Below are 16,396 nucleotides of genomic sequence, written 5' to 3' on the forward strand. Positions count from 1 at the left end.
TCATCTGGTTGTATCTCATCTTTTCCTAAATGATTGTATTTGTATTATCTCCTCAGTTATTCTTGTTGATTGGTGGTGTTACTTTAGTTTTCTGACTAATAGAGGTTGATTGGTTACAAACTGTACTATTAACTGGATCAGGCCTCCAATTACTTTCCCTTTTACAGGCAGTTTATCACTGGGGATTACTCAAGAGCCTAATTTTGTGTTAACTGGCCTTCATCTTCCAAATGGAAGTTGAGGCCCAATTGCTATTTGCTGTAATTTAGTTGGTGGTTTTTGGTTAAGTTGTTAGTAGTAGGTAGTTCTTCCTGAGCTAAAGAACATGGCTTTGGTTTGATTCTCTTGCTGTTAAGACAGTTTTGAAAGTGGTTTTAACTGGAGTAGGCCTTCTGCTTCCTGTAGGCCTCTCTGCTTTGTTGTGGTGAGCCTTGTGCAGAGCAGATGTAGGTTTTAATAAATGATTATATGCTTTGTCACCAGGAGAGAGTTGGAATTGCAGGCAATGTGGTTTGACTTCAAATTGATTAGCCCATTTTATAAATGTCAGCAAATTGTTTTGTGATAGACTCTTTGAATAGAGCCCTAATGTTACATGCAGAGTAAACTGTATCTGGCTTGGGTTTATAACAAATGCTATGAGGTGTTTTATTTAGAGGGAGAAATCACTTGTGGTTTCCTAGCAGGATTTAGTTATTTATCATGAATCAGTGGTGGTTATTCTCTCTTCTTTGTGGTTCTTGGTTGATGTGAGGATTTGTGTTTTTAAGCGTCCTCTTGCATACTTGATCAAACTAATCGTAAAGCTCTGTGAAGCATGAGGAAGCTAGCTCAGATGCTAAGCTCTCTTAGCCATGTGTTCCTATGTCAGGAAGAGATTGCATGCTATGAACAGGCAGGGTAAACCAGAAGGTTGGATGAGGGGAGCCATTCATAATTATGTTTTTCTCAGAAGAGATATTCAGCTGGGTCGGGCAGATTTTTGCTGTAGGCAGTTTGGATTTGTATCTTATTTTTGTTGCTGGGAGAGCAACATCTTGAAATAAAGAGGAAATTTAACTGCAAGGTGAGGGGAGAGCTATTGTGTTGTCAGGAGAATCTCCATGTCTTCTCTTATGAGTTTACAAACCTCTAGCTTTCAGAAGGCTGAGATGGAGACTGTAAAACACTTTTGACATCCTTATATTGGAGTGGATTTTTTGTCTTCTGTTGTGTTCATAGATAGTCCTTACCCTTCAACCTTCCTTTCTGAAAACTCCAGAAGGGGGTTCTTTTCATTCAGTGATTTCACTGAAACTAAAGTTGTAAGCATGTTTATTTTCCCTATTTCTGGCCTGAAGTTTTCACTGCTGATTCCTTGCTTCCCTGTTGTGCTTTTGTGTATTGGACAGCAGGTATTAGATTACCTGTGGCTTTGTGAATGACTCACCGTTGCTTTTGGCCCTGTGTTCTGATTTATTTTACTGGGAATTCACTTGGGTTTTTTTTGTTTGTTTGTTTTTTTGTTTTGTTTGTTTGTTTGTTTTTAGCTTTCCTACTTTGACCTGTAAAAGAAGCTTGGTCCTTAGGCCAGAGAGTTCTGCAGAGGAAATCATTGTGTGTCCTGGTAAGTAGCCCATTGAGATTTTACTTAGTTTGTAATCCCTAGCTATCTACCTTTTTGTGCCTATTAATTTTGCTGACTTTGTCAACCACTCTCAGGAAGTTTATGTGTGATTGATGTGTATGTATGTGTTCACACACATACGTATATACATATACACACTTTTTAAATGGACATTGGCTCTGCTTCTCACATTTTCTCTTCTTAGAGATATTTTAGTTTGAAATTAACATGGCCTTTTGTCTGCTTGTTTGCTTACCAGCCTCATCAGAGATGGCAGCAAAACATTATGAATAGCAGAGGACTTTTTTTTTTTTTTTAGTAAAAGGCGAAAGATTTATTCGATCTGAAGAGAAACCAGAGCATGAATAGCAGAGGACTTTATGTTTTGGTTTATGGGTTTTCAAAGTTGAATTGTCCTCAGATCTACCTGTTATTAAGCAGTTTTTTCCCTGAGGCTTTTACTAGTTAGTTTTACATTACCATTCATGGGGTCTATTGCATAGAGAGTCCAGAAATTAATTGAATTTTGTACATAAATTTCTGTCATTGACTTACTTTTAGTCTCAGAAAATATGCTTAACCTGGTTAAGTACCTTACCTCATTTTTTGTTAATAATAGAGATAAAAAGACATGGGTGCTTTGCTTAAGGTATGAGAGAACTTCACATGAAAGTTGCACATGAATAGGTTTGCTACACAAAATAATTCAAAATGAGCTAAGTACCCACTAAGGGAACTCTTGAATTGAATCATTGTATAATATGAAGAATTATTTTATGATATTAATCACTGCTTTCTAAGGAATTTATTTTAGCTTAAATTTTCTTTTTTTTGGCTTTTCTTAAAAGTGGGGCCTATTATCAGTAACCTCATTCATGTGAAATTGAGGTACTTCCTCTTAATGTTTGAATGTTTGGACAGCAGGTGTGGGACAAATGTTACCATAAGTCACATCTCGTTTTCCCTTAGGTGGCATATAACCTGTCAGGATCAGAGAGACTCGTAGTTTTCTTTTTTTGGTTTCTTTCATGTTTTGCCAGAGATACATACTTAATTACAGGGTTTTCCTAGACTAATGTGTAAACTATTTTTAAACATTTGGCAGCATACTGTAAAGGTCTTTCTTTACTTACTTTTAAAGTTTAACTATGTTTTTTTTAATTGAAAGTGATTTCTTAATTCATTTGAAATTTATTTGGATTACTGCCTAATGATACCCACTAAGAGACCTCACTGCCAAGTGCTCTGATTTTGGCAGGAGCACTCAGGAATGCTGTGTTATCTTTGTGAAAATATAGCGTTACTCCTTCTCCATATGAGACAACTGACATGCTATCCTGCTGGGAAGTAACTCAGTAAGTTTAGAATGATGACATGTGATGTCACCCTGGGATCTTGCAGGAGGAACCTGCAAATACATAATATTGAAATCTCTAATGTGAGGAAAGTTAACGAAAGAGGAAAAATCAAGCCTTTCATGACTGAGGTTAGATAACTTTTATGATCATGACTTACTGTCATTAGTCCGCTAATTAAGTCCAACTGTGTGCGGATATAAACCACTTCTAAATGAGATTGTAAAAGGTTTTCCTAACGTTACTGTTCCTTTTGCTAAGAAAGTATAACTACTTCTCCATGGAGCCAGACTCCTGAGTGTCTTTTTAAATACGTAATTTAGAAGCTATGTATAAAAATTTGTCCTAAATGGTGAAACACAGATTAAGTATAGTAGTCCATCTTACCTATTTTGTTTTGTCTCATATTTCTGACAGTTCCAGGGGTCTGATAGTCAAACTTAGAATATCATCTTAGTGAAGAAGCAGGATTACAGCCTTATGCCCACATTGTGCATAGTACTAGCATTATTTATTTCTGCAGAGCTAATACCCTCTTAATTTGTCTCTATAGTTGAACATGTCAGCCATTCACAAAAGGTTAAAGACTTTATTGTTACAGTATTACAAGCAGTGAGCAACTCTTACTTTCTAATAGACTGAATGTCTTTTTTGGTAATATCTCTCAGGGAACTTTGATAAAGAAGATTTTGAAGTTATGCAGTGTAAGCCTTTTTCCAACAAGGGTGGTATAAAATCTGTTTGTGTATTCAGTTTTCAAAAAATTGTGATGTATTAAAATATGGTTAACACTAGAAATGGATTTCATCATTCTTGGATGACTGAGAAGACACCTCAGTATCTTTCAGCTACATTATTTGCTGAGCATTGGCCACTCATTGTATTTGGGAAGCACAGAAATACCAGTTAGATATATAGTGCATATAGTGTAGATAACAGGTAACTTACTGGATTGTGTTCACAGATAAATTTCTTTTCCAGATTTATTGTCCTTCTTTGAAATATAGTTACTGTTCTTATATTAAGTGAAAGGTTTCTAGACCAGAGGTTGGCAGACTTTTTCTGTAAAAGACGAGATGGTAAGTATCTTAGGCTTTGTGGACCATACAGTCTGTGGAAACTACTCAGCTCTGCTATTTTAACTCAAAAGCAACCACAGACTGTATAAAGAATGAATGTGGCTGTGTTCCAATGAAACTTTATTTTCAAAAACAGGCAACTAGCTGGATTTGGCCCATGAACTATATAGTTTGCTGATACCTGAACTAGACTGTGAGGGATCCCATCTTACATCTCCATATTGCCAGTAGCCTGTACAGTGTCTGGAACTTCTTCCATAAATATTTGCTGCATTAATTTTGAATGAGTAGATGGTGCTTAAAGAATAATTAAAGAAAGGCCTATTTTTGTTGAGCATGTATTTTTATTAATGCTTTCAATTTTTGTCTTCTCTAATCATCACTTTAACCTCAGAATTAGCATTGACAGTGTTTTGTTTTCTATCAGAATAAATATGCTTTAAAACTAGAACCATGCTGGAAAGAAGCCAAGTGGATTAACTGATGAATGAATAAACAAATTGTGATATATCTTAACAGTGGAATACTACTCAGCAGTAAAAAGGAATGTACTGATATATCTAATAACATGGATGCTTCTCAAACACATTATACTAAGTGAAAGAAATCAGACACAAAGATGACACAGTGTACTATTTCATTTTCATTTATATGACCTTCTAGGAAAGGCAAAACTTTGGGAACATAAAGTAGATTGGTCATTGCAGGGAGCCAAGTGGGAGGGAGAATTAATTGTGGGGGGTATATGAGAACTTTTGGGGATGCAAGAAATGTTTTTTTATTTTGACTGTGGTGATTGTTACGTGGTATAATTGATACCATGTATAGATTGTACACATTTGTCAAAACTCACCATACTGTAAATTGAAAATTGGTGAACTCTGTTGTATGTAAATTATGCTTCAGTGAAGCTTTAAGAAGAAAGAAGCTAGATCTATATTCCCACTGCAGTATTCTCATACCGTAAGTTTTAGGGGAGATAGGTATTTGTTTTTTAAATTATGAAAATACAAAAGGAAACTTAATGAAGTTTTAATTTTTTAAATTACAGAAACACAGCTATGTTCCCCTGAAACTTTTGACCTTGAAAAAGAAGACTTTCCAGGCAGCAGAGAGACCCCAGGTGAAGTAAGAATAATGGCAGATAAGGAGGTGAATATTATTTATAACCTTCCTCAGTGTTTTCTTTCTACTGGTAGTCCTCTCTCTGATGCAATATTGACCTTGGATGAAAAGATGTAGGTGACAGAGGCTTAGGCTTCTTTTTGATGTTGCTGTTCGCTGATATTTGTGGATGCTCTAAATAGTCTTAGAAATTTCCATTAAAAGAAGTTTAGAGATACTGTTGTTTTCAAGTTGTTGAGCAATCACTTGTTGTAAGTCACCTATTAGAAAGATAGAATCTGGGCATTTTATGTGCACAGTGATAGTATCATAATGGGTTTGGACTTTTGCCCTTGGGATTTGTGTATAGGGTCATTTGTTCTAAAATTTGTTTATTGGAAGTTGGAAGGTTGTGCAAGGAGCTTGAGCATTGGAATTAGAAGACATGGCTTTGAAATCCCAACCCCACCAATTAACTTTGTGATCTCGGGCAAATTAATTAATTGTTTTATTCATTTATTTGGCAAATATTATAGTTTGTATACTGTGTGCCGGTCATTGTTTTAGAGTCTTAAGATATAAGATAAATAAGAAAAAAACTAATCCCTGCCCTCAAAGGGACACATAAACAGATAGTTATAATGTGATCTGACAGATGTAATGTTAAAGAGATGCCTGGAGCATTGAGGGAGCATAGGAGAGGAATTTCAGTTTTCTGAATTTCAGTTCTTTATATCTAAAATAGAGACAAAAATAGCTTGTTTTGCTGGGTTTCTCTGAAGATTAAATTAGAGAATATAAAATACATAGGAGGAATTTTGCACAAGTAGAGGAATGCACGTGAAATTGCTTTGTAATATGTTGTGGCTGTTCGGTGATGTTAACTTACTAATGACAGAGAGTTGCTTGACAGTGTTTGAGGAATTGGGAATACCCTTGCCAGAATTGTAGTTTTTCTTGATTTGATTTCCTGCCATGGTCAGGTTCCTTTGGAAATAATGTTTTTGTAATATCTTGCCTAAGAGTTTCTCTTAGTTGGAGTCTCAGATATTCTGTACTCAGAAGAGTTAATAGCCCTTATTCGGAATGAAATACAGTTGACCCTTGAACAACAGGAGGGTTAGGGGTTCTGACTCTGTGCAGTTGAAAATCCTCATATAACTTATAGCAAGCCCTGTGGTTCCTCTCTATCTGTGGTTCCACATCCTCGGATTCAGCCAGCCGCAGATCATTTAGTACTGTAGTCATTACTATTGAAAAACATTTATGTGTCAGTGGACCTGCACAGTTGTAGTCAGTTTTATCAGTTGATTTTTAAGTAACTGTGTTGAGAGTTGTATGATAAGAGGGGAACAAGCTAAATGCTTTTCTAAACTGCACATAAACCAGGTTGCGGACTGGTGGCGGAGTTGGTGATTGTAGGACATACTTTTATTTTCATTTGATCCATTTCTTGAGATGAGGTTTCTTTTCAGGCCAGAAGGTAAAGGCCAGCTTTTAAGGGATCATGATTTGGTGTCCAGGTATCTCTTTTGAGAAATACTTGTATAGTATTTTAAAAGAAGTAGAAGTAACTCTGCGGAGACCCAGTCCCTAACTGCATAGTCCTCATAAAAGCTTCTTTGCTTGTATTTTTTCCTTTGTAGTTAATATTTAAATAGACCTTTTTTTATGGTGCTGGGAAAAAAAACTTAGTTGATATAGAAATGTTCAGAAACCTGGGTTGCCTATGAATGTGATTGGAAGTGGTCTTGTATTCACAATAAAACAATAATAGACTGCTCCCTCTTGATTACTACGTTATTAGTTGAAGGTATCTTCTTTGCATTTTATAGAGTAACTCAAGACTACTTGCAAATTATAGGATATATTGATTTTTTCCCCCTCTGCTCAAATGGCTTTACATTCACAAGACAACTTTTCCTTGTAAAATTTATGAACAGAGTAACCTGGGTGTGTGAGAAGGTCAGTGACAAAGCTTGGATTAAAAAATACCTAGAACTCCCAGACCCACTTGATTTTCCCCACATTCTGGAGAAGATTAATAGAAGCTGAGAGTCTCCCAATATCTGACAGAGTCAGCTTCCAGAAGCAAAGTGGAGTATTGCCACCACATGGTGGAATACTGAGAATTTTGATGCCACATAGGCCTGGGTTTCAGGCTAGACTGTCCATTTACTCACTTTGTGATCAGCAGGTTACTTTGCCTTTCCAAGTCGCAATTTCCTTTTCTGTAACACTGGAGCTAGTGTTACCTCTGCCAGTTGGGTCCTTGTGAGGGATGTATATGGAAAATGCTTGGCCAAGCCTGGCATAGTATAGGAACTCAGCCATTCTTAGTTCCTTTCTCATCTTTCTTTTTTTTCCATTTCTTTTTAAGTAAAAGGCAGGCATGTGCTGAAAACAACATTTTCGGCAGTTGAAGAAATTGTTTTACTTGGTATTTATTTAGATGGCCTGTTTCACTCTCTGCTGGATTACATTCACAGGCAGTAAATTTTAGGGATGGCCTAAACTTAGAAACCAAAAGAAAAACAAACAAACAAAAGAAACACCCCAGTTGGCTCTGAGTTCATACTATCTACCAACTGCAGTTTTGGTCCTATTCTGTTCTTGTGCCAGAGGAGGGTTTATTTTTTCCTGTAGTAAGGCATAATGACAGCCAGGTGCTCCTTGCTCTTAAATGAAAGCAGTGGCTATGCAGGACAGCTTCGCATTGATTGGGTAGGACATGCTGTCCTTTGAAGCAAGTGTTAGGCGGTAGTGCTGCAGTGCTCATGCATACTGTTGAATTAATCACTGCAGAATTCTCGGCTCCGACCTGTAGAGGTAAAATAAAACTGCCTCTGAGAGGCACTGGCAAGTGTAGGAAAAATGATGACTACAAAACACTGAGAAAGGGAGTGAGAGAGAGAGAGGCTAAGAATGGCTTTGTCAGAATTGTCTTAATGGTTTTCTTTAGGCCTTCTTAAATATTTGAGTCTTATTTGTGTTTCCTCTTTCAACACAAAAATGACAAATAAAACACAAGAGGTGGTTTGTCTCAGTGGTGTAAGCTGAGGACTTTGTTACTGAATTTTAGTTGTGTCACTTTTGTTTAGGGGTCTTTTTTGCCCCCCTGACTCCTGAGGTCTGAAATCACTTACAGTGACCACAGTTCTTTTTGTATGTGTCGTGGAATTCGTTTTTTCTTCCAGTTGTATTGTGATATCATTGACATCAGCAATGTATAAGTTTAAGATGTGCAGCATAATGATTTGACTTACATATATCATGAAATGATTATCACAGTAAGTTTAGTGAACATCTGTAATCTCATATAGATACAAAATTAAAGAAATAGAAAAAAATTTTTCCTTGTGATGAGAACTCCTAGAATTTACTCTTAATGACTTTCTAATATATAACATACAGCAGTGTTAATTATATTTATCATTTGTACATTATACCTCTAGTACTTATTTATCTTACAACTGGGAGCTTGTACCTTTTGAATGCCTTCACAGTTCTTTTGTGAGATTGAAAAAATGTCCTTAAGATGCTGTTAATGTACAGACTGAAACACAGCAGACACAGCATACGGACCCAACGAGGATAGTGCCTTGCAACATGATAGAGAGGAATGCTGTCAGGTTTTGGAGCCAAATAATTCTTGGTTTGAGTTTCAGCTTTGCTACTTATCCTGTAACTTTGGGCAAGTTGCTTTGCTGTTTTGGACAACGCTTTTCTCATGTAAAAAGAATGTGTTAATTAATACCTTTGTAAGATTACCATGAGGTTTAAATGAGTATTACATACAGAGTGCTTAGCACATAGTAAGCAGGCTCTGAATAGGTATTAACTCTATTAGTGTATCTCCAAATCTGCTGTCCTGAATTTGGCAAACTGATTGATATCATCTCTGAAAGTAAGTGAAATAATGGGATGGAGTCTTTTCCAGTGTTTTGGAGGGAAAAGATATCTTATAAACTAAAGCTGTTACATTGCTGTTTGTCATGATCTTCAGGGTCTTCAGGTTGATTACAAGGAAGATGCTGAGAAGGAGGTACCTACTTCTGCCTTCTCATCCAGTACCCGCATAGCCTGCCCACTTTGTGACCAAGGCTTCCCACCCACAAAGATCGAGCGACATGCCATGTACTGCAACGGGCTGATGGGTCAAGATACAGGTAAAGCCAGACTTTGACTGCCTGATGGTTTTGTAATCCTATTCAGTACAGTGCAACAGACAGCTCTTCTTCAAAGTTAAAGTTGTTGGGTTTTTCAGTCTACCTGATTCTCTAGTGCTTTTCATGGTCTTTATTACTTTTGGTGGGTATACTGTTTTGTTGTACATAACCTCAGGAGAAGGGGAAGGGAAAAATCTTTCATCTTTTTGTGTTTCAAACTTACTCTTTGCTTTAGGCAGGCCAGAGATCAATGTGATGCCAAGAACCTTGCGTCTCAACTTATATATTCAGATATGGAAACTCCTATGGAACTTGAGGAACTAAGTTCTAGAGTTGCCCATTTTTCATTCAAAATAAGTCTGTTATTTGTGTGTGTGTGAAAATTCTACCTAAAGACGATTAACAGGTGAAAAATATCCCTAATTTCCATTCATATCCTACATGTCTCTGCTGTATCACCCTGGAGCTATTGGTTCTCTCTCAGAGAGTGCACCAAAGGCTTTGGTTTTGGTGGAGTGTGAGATACTGGCCAAGAGAATCTGCTTGTTCATCACAGCCCTTGAAATATGATCCCTGATCTTGCCTTTCTGTCTATGACTTTAAACTCTAAATATAAAATAACCAGCACAACTCACTGTGGTCTTACATGCTGGACGTGATCATACGTTAGATGTTTGGAAGTGTGACAGCCTTTTTCTCAGTGCTACTTGGTTCCCATAATTTAGAGATATTTAATCCGAAATTGTATAATTGTGAGGAAGATTTCCAAGAAAGAAAGACACATGTTATTTAATTTTTCTGAAGTAACATTCTTCTTACTAATTAAATAAGTACCTAAACTTATAATTTAAGTACATTTGTTGATTTTTCTGATTCTAAAGTATTACGTGTTCCTTATAGTAAGAATAATAATAATGGCTTACATTTACTGAATAATTAAAATGAGTCAGGCACTATTTACATAAATCTGACCATGCCATATATGTATAATTTTTCAAGTCACCTTTTTTTATTTAGTAGTAAGTTTAGATCTTTCTATTTGTAGATATATTTTTTTTACATACTTGAGATCTGACTGTATGTAAAATTCTGTTTTGCTTTTTCTACTTAGAGCATGAAAATTTCCCCCATATCACTAAAAGTTATGTGTAAAGATATTTTAATGCCTATATCATTGTGTAATCGAAATTGCCTTCATTTGCTTAACGGTTGTGTGTTTAGAATGCTTCAAGTTGCCGTGTTATACTTAGATGACACTGAGCTTTTTATGCCTAAAATGGTTGCTGTATTTTAGGGTTATTTTCTGAGGTTATATTTAGTTTGGGTGGTAGTTTAAAAACATAGGCCTGGAGTCCTTTCAGTCTGAGATTGAGGTCTACCTCTGCCACCTGTGTTAGTTTCCAGTCTTCCCTTTATGCATCTGTCACACAGTAGTACCTTATTTGGTTTTTGCAAGGTTAAATGAGATATTTTAAGTAAAGTGCTTAGCGCAGTGCCTAGCACATAGTAAGTACTAACAACATTCAGCTGCCGTTATCATTCCCAGTAGTGGAATTACTAGGTCAAAGATTTTTGTCATCATTTTTAAGGGTTTTTATGAATAGCATTGTAGTCTTTCAAATATAATGCAAGTTGAAGACCTAAATCTGGTCAACTCCTTTAACAGAAGAGCACTGTAGGACTAGGATTCTAAATACAGTTTTACTTTGACAAAGCTCTTCAGTTTGATTTTTAGTGAAGGATTCCAGTAACTGAAAAAATTCTGGGGCTGGGCATTAGGTGACCAATGAAAGGGGAGACTATTTTGTCTATCTCACCAAACATGCATACCCAACTGATAGTAGTTACTTAGCACTGAGGTCCAGAAATAAATGAGTTTGAGAAGCTGAATCCCCTTGACTTCCTGGACCTCCTTCCAGTAAGAATTAAAAGAGAAGGAGAAGTATAGAGTAGCCCCTGTTGAATCTCCTAGGCTGAACTCTGCCTCAACTGGAAGCTTTGGTATTCACTTCTGTCAGACGTCTTCTAGCTGTATGATGTTTGCTCTTAACGTTTGTTCTTCCTTACTGGGGTGCGATGGGGCAACTCACAGCCCCAGATAACTTGATTCAGGCTTGTTTCTGAGTTTCCTCAGACCACGTGCAGACTTACATCATCAGAACTGGGTGGTTCTTATTCTTGTCGAGAAGCTGACACCATCAGGTGGGCAAAGTAGACTGAAACTTGCTCTGCTGTCCATTCAGGAAAAGCCTTTCGAGTTCTCTTAATTCACTGGGCCAAGCGTCAGTGAACCTGTCTAATGCTGCTCAGTTGGATTTACACTCTGGGCCTTGAAGATTCCTTCAGACATTATAGACGTGTGTTTTCTGGTATTTTGGAAGCCCTTATTTCTTGGCACTGTCTTGTAGCTCTGATCCAAGTGTCTCCGACCTGCATCCAAAGATGTCTGCTGAATCTGGAATGACAGTCACACTTTCTTTTATAAGGAAATTTGTTTTTTAAATTAGTTTGGAAGTATGAGAAAGACAAGTCTAGAATACTACAAACTTCTTTTCAACACCAACTTGTCTACCTAGAAACAAATTTGATTCCTTTCTACCACCTATTGCCTACCCACTTAACTTTAATTCATCCAAATGCTAATGGAACACTTTTTTTTAATGGTGCTGGACCTTGTGTGGGTTATTAAAGAAGTTTAAGACAAGGTTTCTGCCATTAAGAAGCTTGCAGTCTCATTGGGGAGATAAGCATTAACCTAAGAAATTAATTGCAGGGTGACACAAAGTGAATGGTTGTGTACCCAAATGAATGTCCCTGACCACTTAAGTGTAATAGGAAAAAGGAGAGCTGCAGTGGGCAGGGATAATGTCCCCAGAGAGGGCACACTTAGCCTAGGCTGGATAGGTTTGGATAAACCCAAGGAAAGTAGGGGGCCCTTTATCCTTCTATGGGTTAGATAAGATAGGAAGCAAGGGAAACAGCCGCTAAACAACAGCCTCCTCTGTTTTTGTGAGGGAGGGCAGGTAATTGGGTTTATTTATTTTATTAATAGAAGTCCTGGGGATCGAACCCAGGACCTCATGCATGCTAGGCAGCACTCTACCACTGAGCTGTGCCCTCCCCTCTTAATCTTCTTAGTAGTGTTAACTTGCTAATATAAATGGCCCTTTCTGGTGACATTTTAGCCCTGTCAGAGAATTTGGAAGAGGGAGTCCTCTCTGGAGCTGTCCCATTCCCTGCTTACTCCTCTGCTTTCCTGGGAAAAGAGCTTGGAGCTCTAGGTGGAGTGCGGAAGTAGTCAGAGGAATTCTGTGAAGCACCTACTAGTGTGCCTGGCATATAGCAGGTCTTCAGTAAATCTGCAGTATTTGGTTTCTTCACCAGCTTCTCTGCCCCATCTTCCTTGCCATAGACAGCAGTGATTGTTCTGGTTCCTCTCAGCTTTATGACTGAAGACAGAGGGCAGTCCTCAGCCTAATTTTTTAATCTTTGGTGAAAGGAAGCCTCTCCTACAATGGAGGGGAAAGAGTTACTTATATAACCCAGGCTGGGAGACCATTAGCCCAATGCCTAAGGGGATGGAATTCTGAGAGAAGTCTTCCCTCCTAAAGCTACGTGTCTAGCTTTCCCCTCCTTCCTGTTTTTCCCTGAATCTGATCCTAGACATGCTTGGTTTGGCTGTGTAAAAGAAAGACTAATTAGAGTCATTTACATGAAGTGTCTACCATTTATGCCTAGTTACTGTGCAGCACAATAACAATTATGCATATCATTAAATATGTGTCTTATTAACTTTGCCGTAAGTTTTATTTGATTATAATACTACACTCTGGTTAAGTTGGCTCAGTCTGTTCAGTTTGTTGCTAGGTGACATGATTATCTATTCACAGGTATGGAAAAATTAGAGGGAGTATACTTTAAAGGCATTGTTTGAAGGGAGAGGTTTACTAAATCTAGACTGTGACAAAAGCAGGTTGCCTTTGCATTTGCTTTCTGGAACATGTCTTTGAGACCATTTTTATTTAAACACCTAGGAAGAATGAAGGTCTTCATTTACTCATCCAATAAGTATTTATTAAATGCGTACTCTATTGCCAGATACAGTGAACAGAATATACAAAGTCCATGTTCTCAGGAAGCTTATACTCCAGTAGTGGGATACTACAATAAACAACTAAACATATAATATGTCAGATGTTGGTAAGTATTTTAGAAAACAAAAAGAAATCAGAGGAAGCGGGGAATAGGGAGTACTGAGGTCAGGAGGTGGCAATTTAAAATACGTGGTATGAAAGGTCTCATTGAGAAGGTGACATGTGAGCAGAGACCTAAAGGAAGTGAGGGAATAAGCTGAGAGAATTTCAAGTGGAGAAGAAAGAGTGTTAACAGGCAGAGGAACAGTCAGTGCAAAGACCCTGAGGTGTGAACAGGCTTGGTGTGTATGGGGAATGACAAGGAGGCCAGTGTGGCTGGAGTAGAGTAAGTGAAGGAGAGATTAACAATGAGACCAGAGAAGTAACGGGGGAGGGGGACAGGTGGACAGATTACATGGGGCTGGCTCTTAGGCCATAGTGAGACTTTAGCTTTTAAAGGAGGAAACATTGGAGGGATTTGAGCATAAAGAATGAATTAATATTTAGGTAAAGGATCACTGTGGCTGCTGTGTGAATTGATTGTTGGGTTGGGAGACAAGGGTGGAAGCTGGGAAAACAGTCAACATTTTATTTTTGGTAATATGATAGAGTGGGAGAAACATGGGCTTTGGAACTAAGTAGATCTGAACTTAACTTTCAGCCTAATGCTTGTCAGCTGCGTAATACTTGACAAATTATCTTACTCTCTGAGGATCAGGTGCCTCATTTGCAAAATTAGTCTGACATAATTAGGATTATCATGAGAATTTATAAAGTGCCTAGCACTGTGTCTAGATTGTTTTAGATTTTCAGTAAATGGTAGCTGTGGTTATTGTTGAGTATTCTTGCATGTGTAGTCTTTCTGAGGTCTGTATTTCTGTGTGCTAATACATGAAGGATGAGCCGCCAGCCAGGTAGAGCTAAGGGAAAGATGGAAGGCACGAAAAGGCATGAGAGTCAAAGTGCTAAGAAAAAGTTAGTGAGAAGTAGATTATAGCAGAGGTACGAAGGCTGAAGGCATTAACTGTATACACTTTGGGCCTAGATACAGGGGTGTAGATTCTGCCAGGAGTGGATTTTCTCTCCAAGGATGTTTCCTGAAAAAATAATGGCGGGTAAGTGGATGGGTGGAGGTAAGAGTTCTTGATAGAGATTTGCCTGAGAGCTGTCAGAGAAGGACTGAGACTTAGAAAAATAGGCTTGACTTGGGTGAGTCAGCCAAAAATCGTAAGACCTGAACATCTCTAAGTGAAACATTTCTTAAATTAGACAGAGTTGACTTTTTTCCTGTTTCATGTATCTGTATTTGCCTACCTGAATATAATTTATACCCCATTCAGTCTTATCACTTGTATTAATGTGGCTTTTGTGTGGTACCCAGGAGGATTAGATTGAGTATATCACTACTGACACCTAACTACTGAGGTGTTAACAACTGGCAAAGTAGCATAGGCTTAGTAGAAATAACATGGATTATGGCCACAGACTGACCTGTGGGGAGATATACAAATCCAAACAAAGTGAGATTACAGTGCAGTTGGGTAGATAAGACAACACGTGAATAACTGTAATACAAGTCAGAACTACTAAGGGGCATAAAGAAAATCCTGTGGTGTTTCAGAGGAAATGTGATTAGAGATTTAGAGGGAATGGCACTAATGGAAAAGAACAGTCGGCAAAAATCACGTAAATAAAAAAACATGAAGGGTATACAAGAAAGAGCATGAGATTCAGTGTGGTTATAGTATGGGCGTTATGAAAGTAAATAGTAGGCAGTTGGAGAATGACAAACATAATGAGTTATATGGGTTAATACAGGGCAAAGTTTTTTTCGGCCTGTGAAAGAATTACTTATGTGTTTACCCCAGTGTAGTATATAAGACTGTTCGGAGTGCGAGTGTCAAAATATAATTCAAGTACTCTTAAGCAAAAAAGAGAAGTTAGTTTGCACAAAAATTGGGAAGCCTGGGATACGCTTCAGGCAGAGCCAGATTTTGGAGCTCAGATGATGTCTCTCTCCATCTTTTGAGTCTACTTGTCTCTATTCAACAGATGGGCTTTTTTTAAGGGGCAAGCAAGATGTCTGCCAGTAGCCATAGATTTTTAGCCTTTAATGGAAAGAAGGAATTCTTTCTCCTGAGACCATAAGTTAGTCTAGTGAAAGATTCTGATTGGTTTTATTTGTGTCCACCCCTGCTTTAGCCAAGCGGGTGGATACATATCATTTATTAATACAGAACAAGTATTGGAAAACCCTATTTAGTATCTGTAAGAAAATTCTGTCAATCACAATAAAAGAAAACACCGTTAATAATGGGTTTAACATGTAGGGTTCTTTTTCTCACGTAACAAAATCTTTTCTCTTTTGGCTCTACAGTTCTTGACTTGTAGCTTCTTTACTTACGGTTTCAAGATGGCTATTATATCTCTAGACCTCAAATCTGTGTTCCAGGCAGGCAGGAGAAAGGCTTAAAGGGGATGACTGCAGATTGTGACTACTGTAATCTAATAACTCATTCCTGTAATCTCTTGGAATTGAATTTATTCCAAATTGTGGTAGAATTAGGTCAGTTATAAATTTAGTGTTTGTTCATGTCCTTTACGTGTGTTTATATGTCATTATGTGTATAAGATTATATTATCTCTGAAGTCATTGATTAATTTGCTTTGTACAATAATTCAACTTAAAAATTTTCATGCCCTGCTACTAGTGAAATACTGTGTTAGGTTCTAGGGATACTCACAAGGTGATAAGGCAGTGATACAGAGCTGAATGGGACCTCACATTTATATTAAGGGAATTTACAGTCCAGCAAGGCAAACAGAGTTGGGTATGACTAAGTATGATTCGGATCAGTTTGGAGTGCTAAAATAGAGAGGCGATAAGCACTCACAGAGGTAGAAGGGATTTTTTTCCTTGTTGTGTATGTTTTTATTTGTTTTAGATATT

The 16,396-nt window shown here is 37.6% G+C and overlaps 1 protein-coding gene across 6 annotated transcripts in view; it reads left to right on the forward strand.

Annotated features, from left to right (window-relative positions):
- UIMC1 (ubiquitin interaction motif containing 1) overlaps positions 1-16,396 on the forward strand; it is a 95,610-nt gene that overhangs the window by 56,765 nt on the left and 22,449 nt on the right. For all 6 annotated transcript variants that reach the window (XM_072947186.1, XM_072947182.1, XM_031689339.2 and 3 more), the window contains 3 exons: positions 1,530-1,606; positions 5,092-5,192; positions 9,151-9,313. In XM_072947186.1, the coding sequence (XP_072803287.1) occupies positions 1,530-1,606; positions 5,092-5,192; positions 9,151-9,313 (341 nt within the window). The remainder of the gene's footprint in view (positions 1-1,529; positions 1,607-5,091; positions 5,193-9,150; positions 9,314-16,396) is intronic.

The sequence above is a fragment of the Vicugna pacos genome, chromosome 22 (genome assembly GCF_048564905.1).
Source record: "Vicugna pacos chromosome 22, VicPac4, whole genome shotgun sequence".
NCBI lineage: Eukaryota > Metazoa > Chordata > Mammalia > Artiodactyla > Camelidae > Vicugna > Vicugna pacos.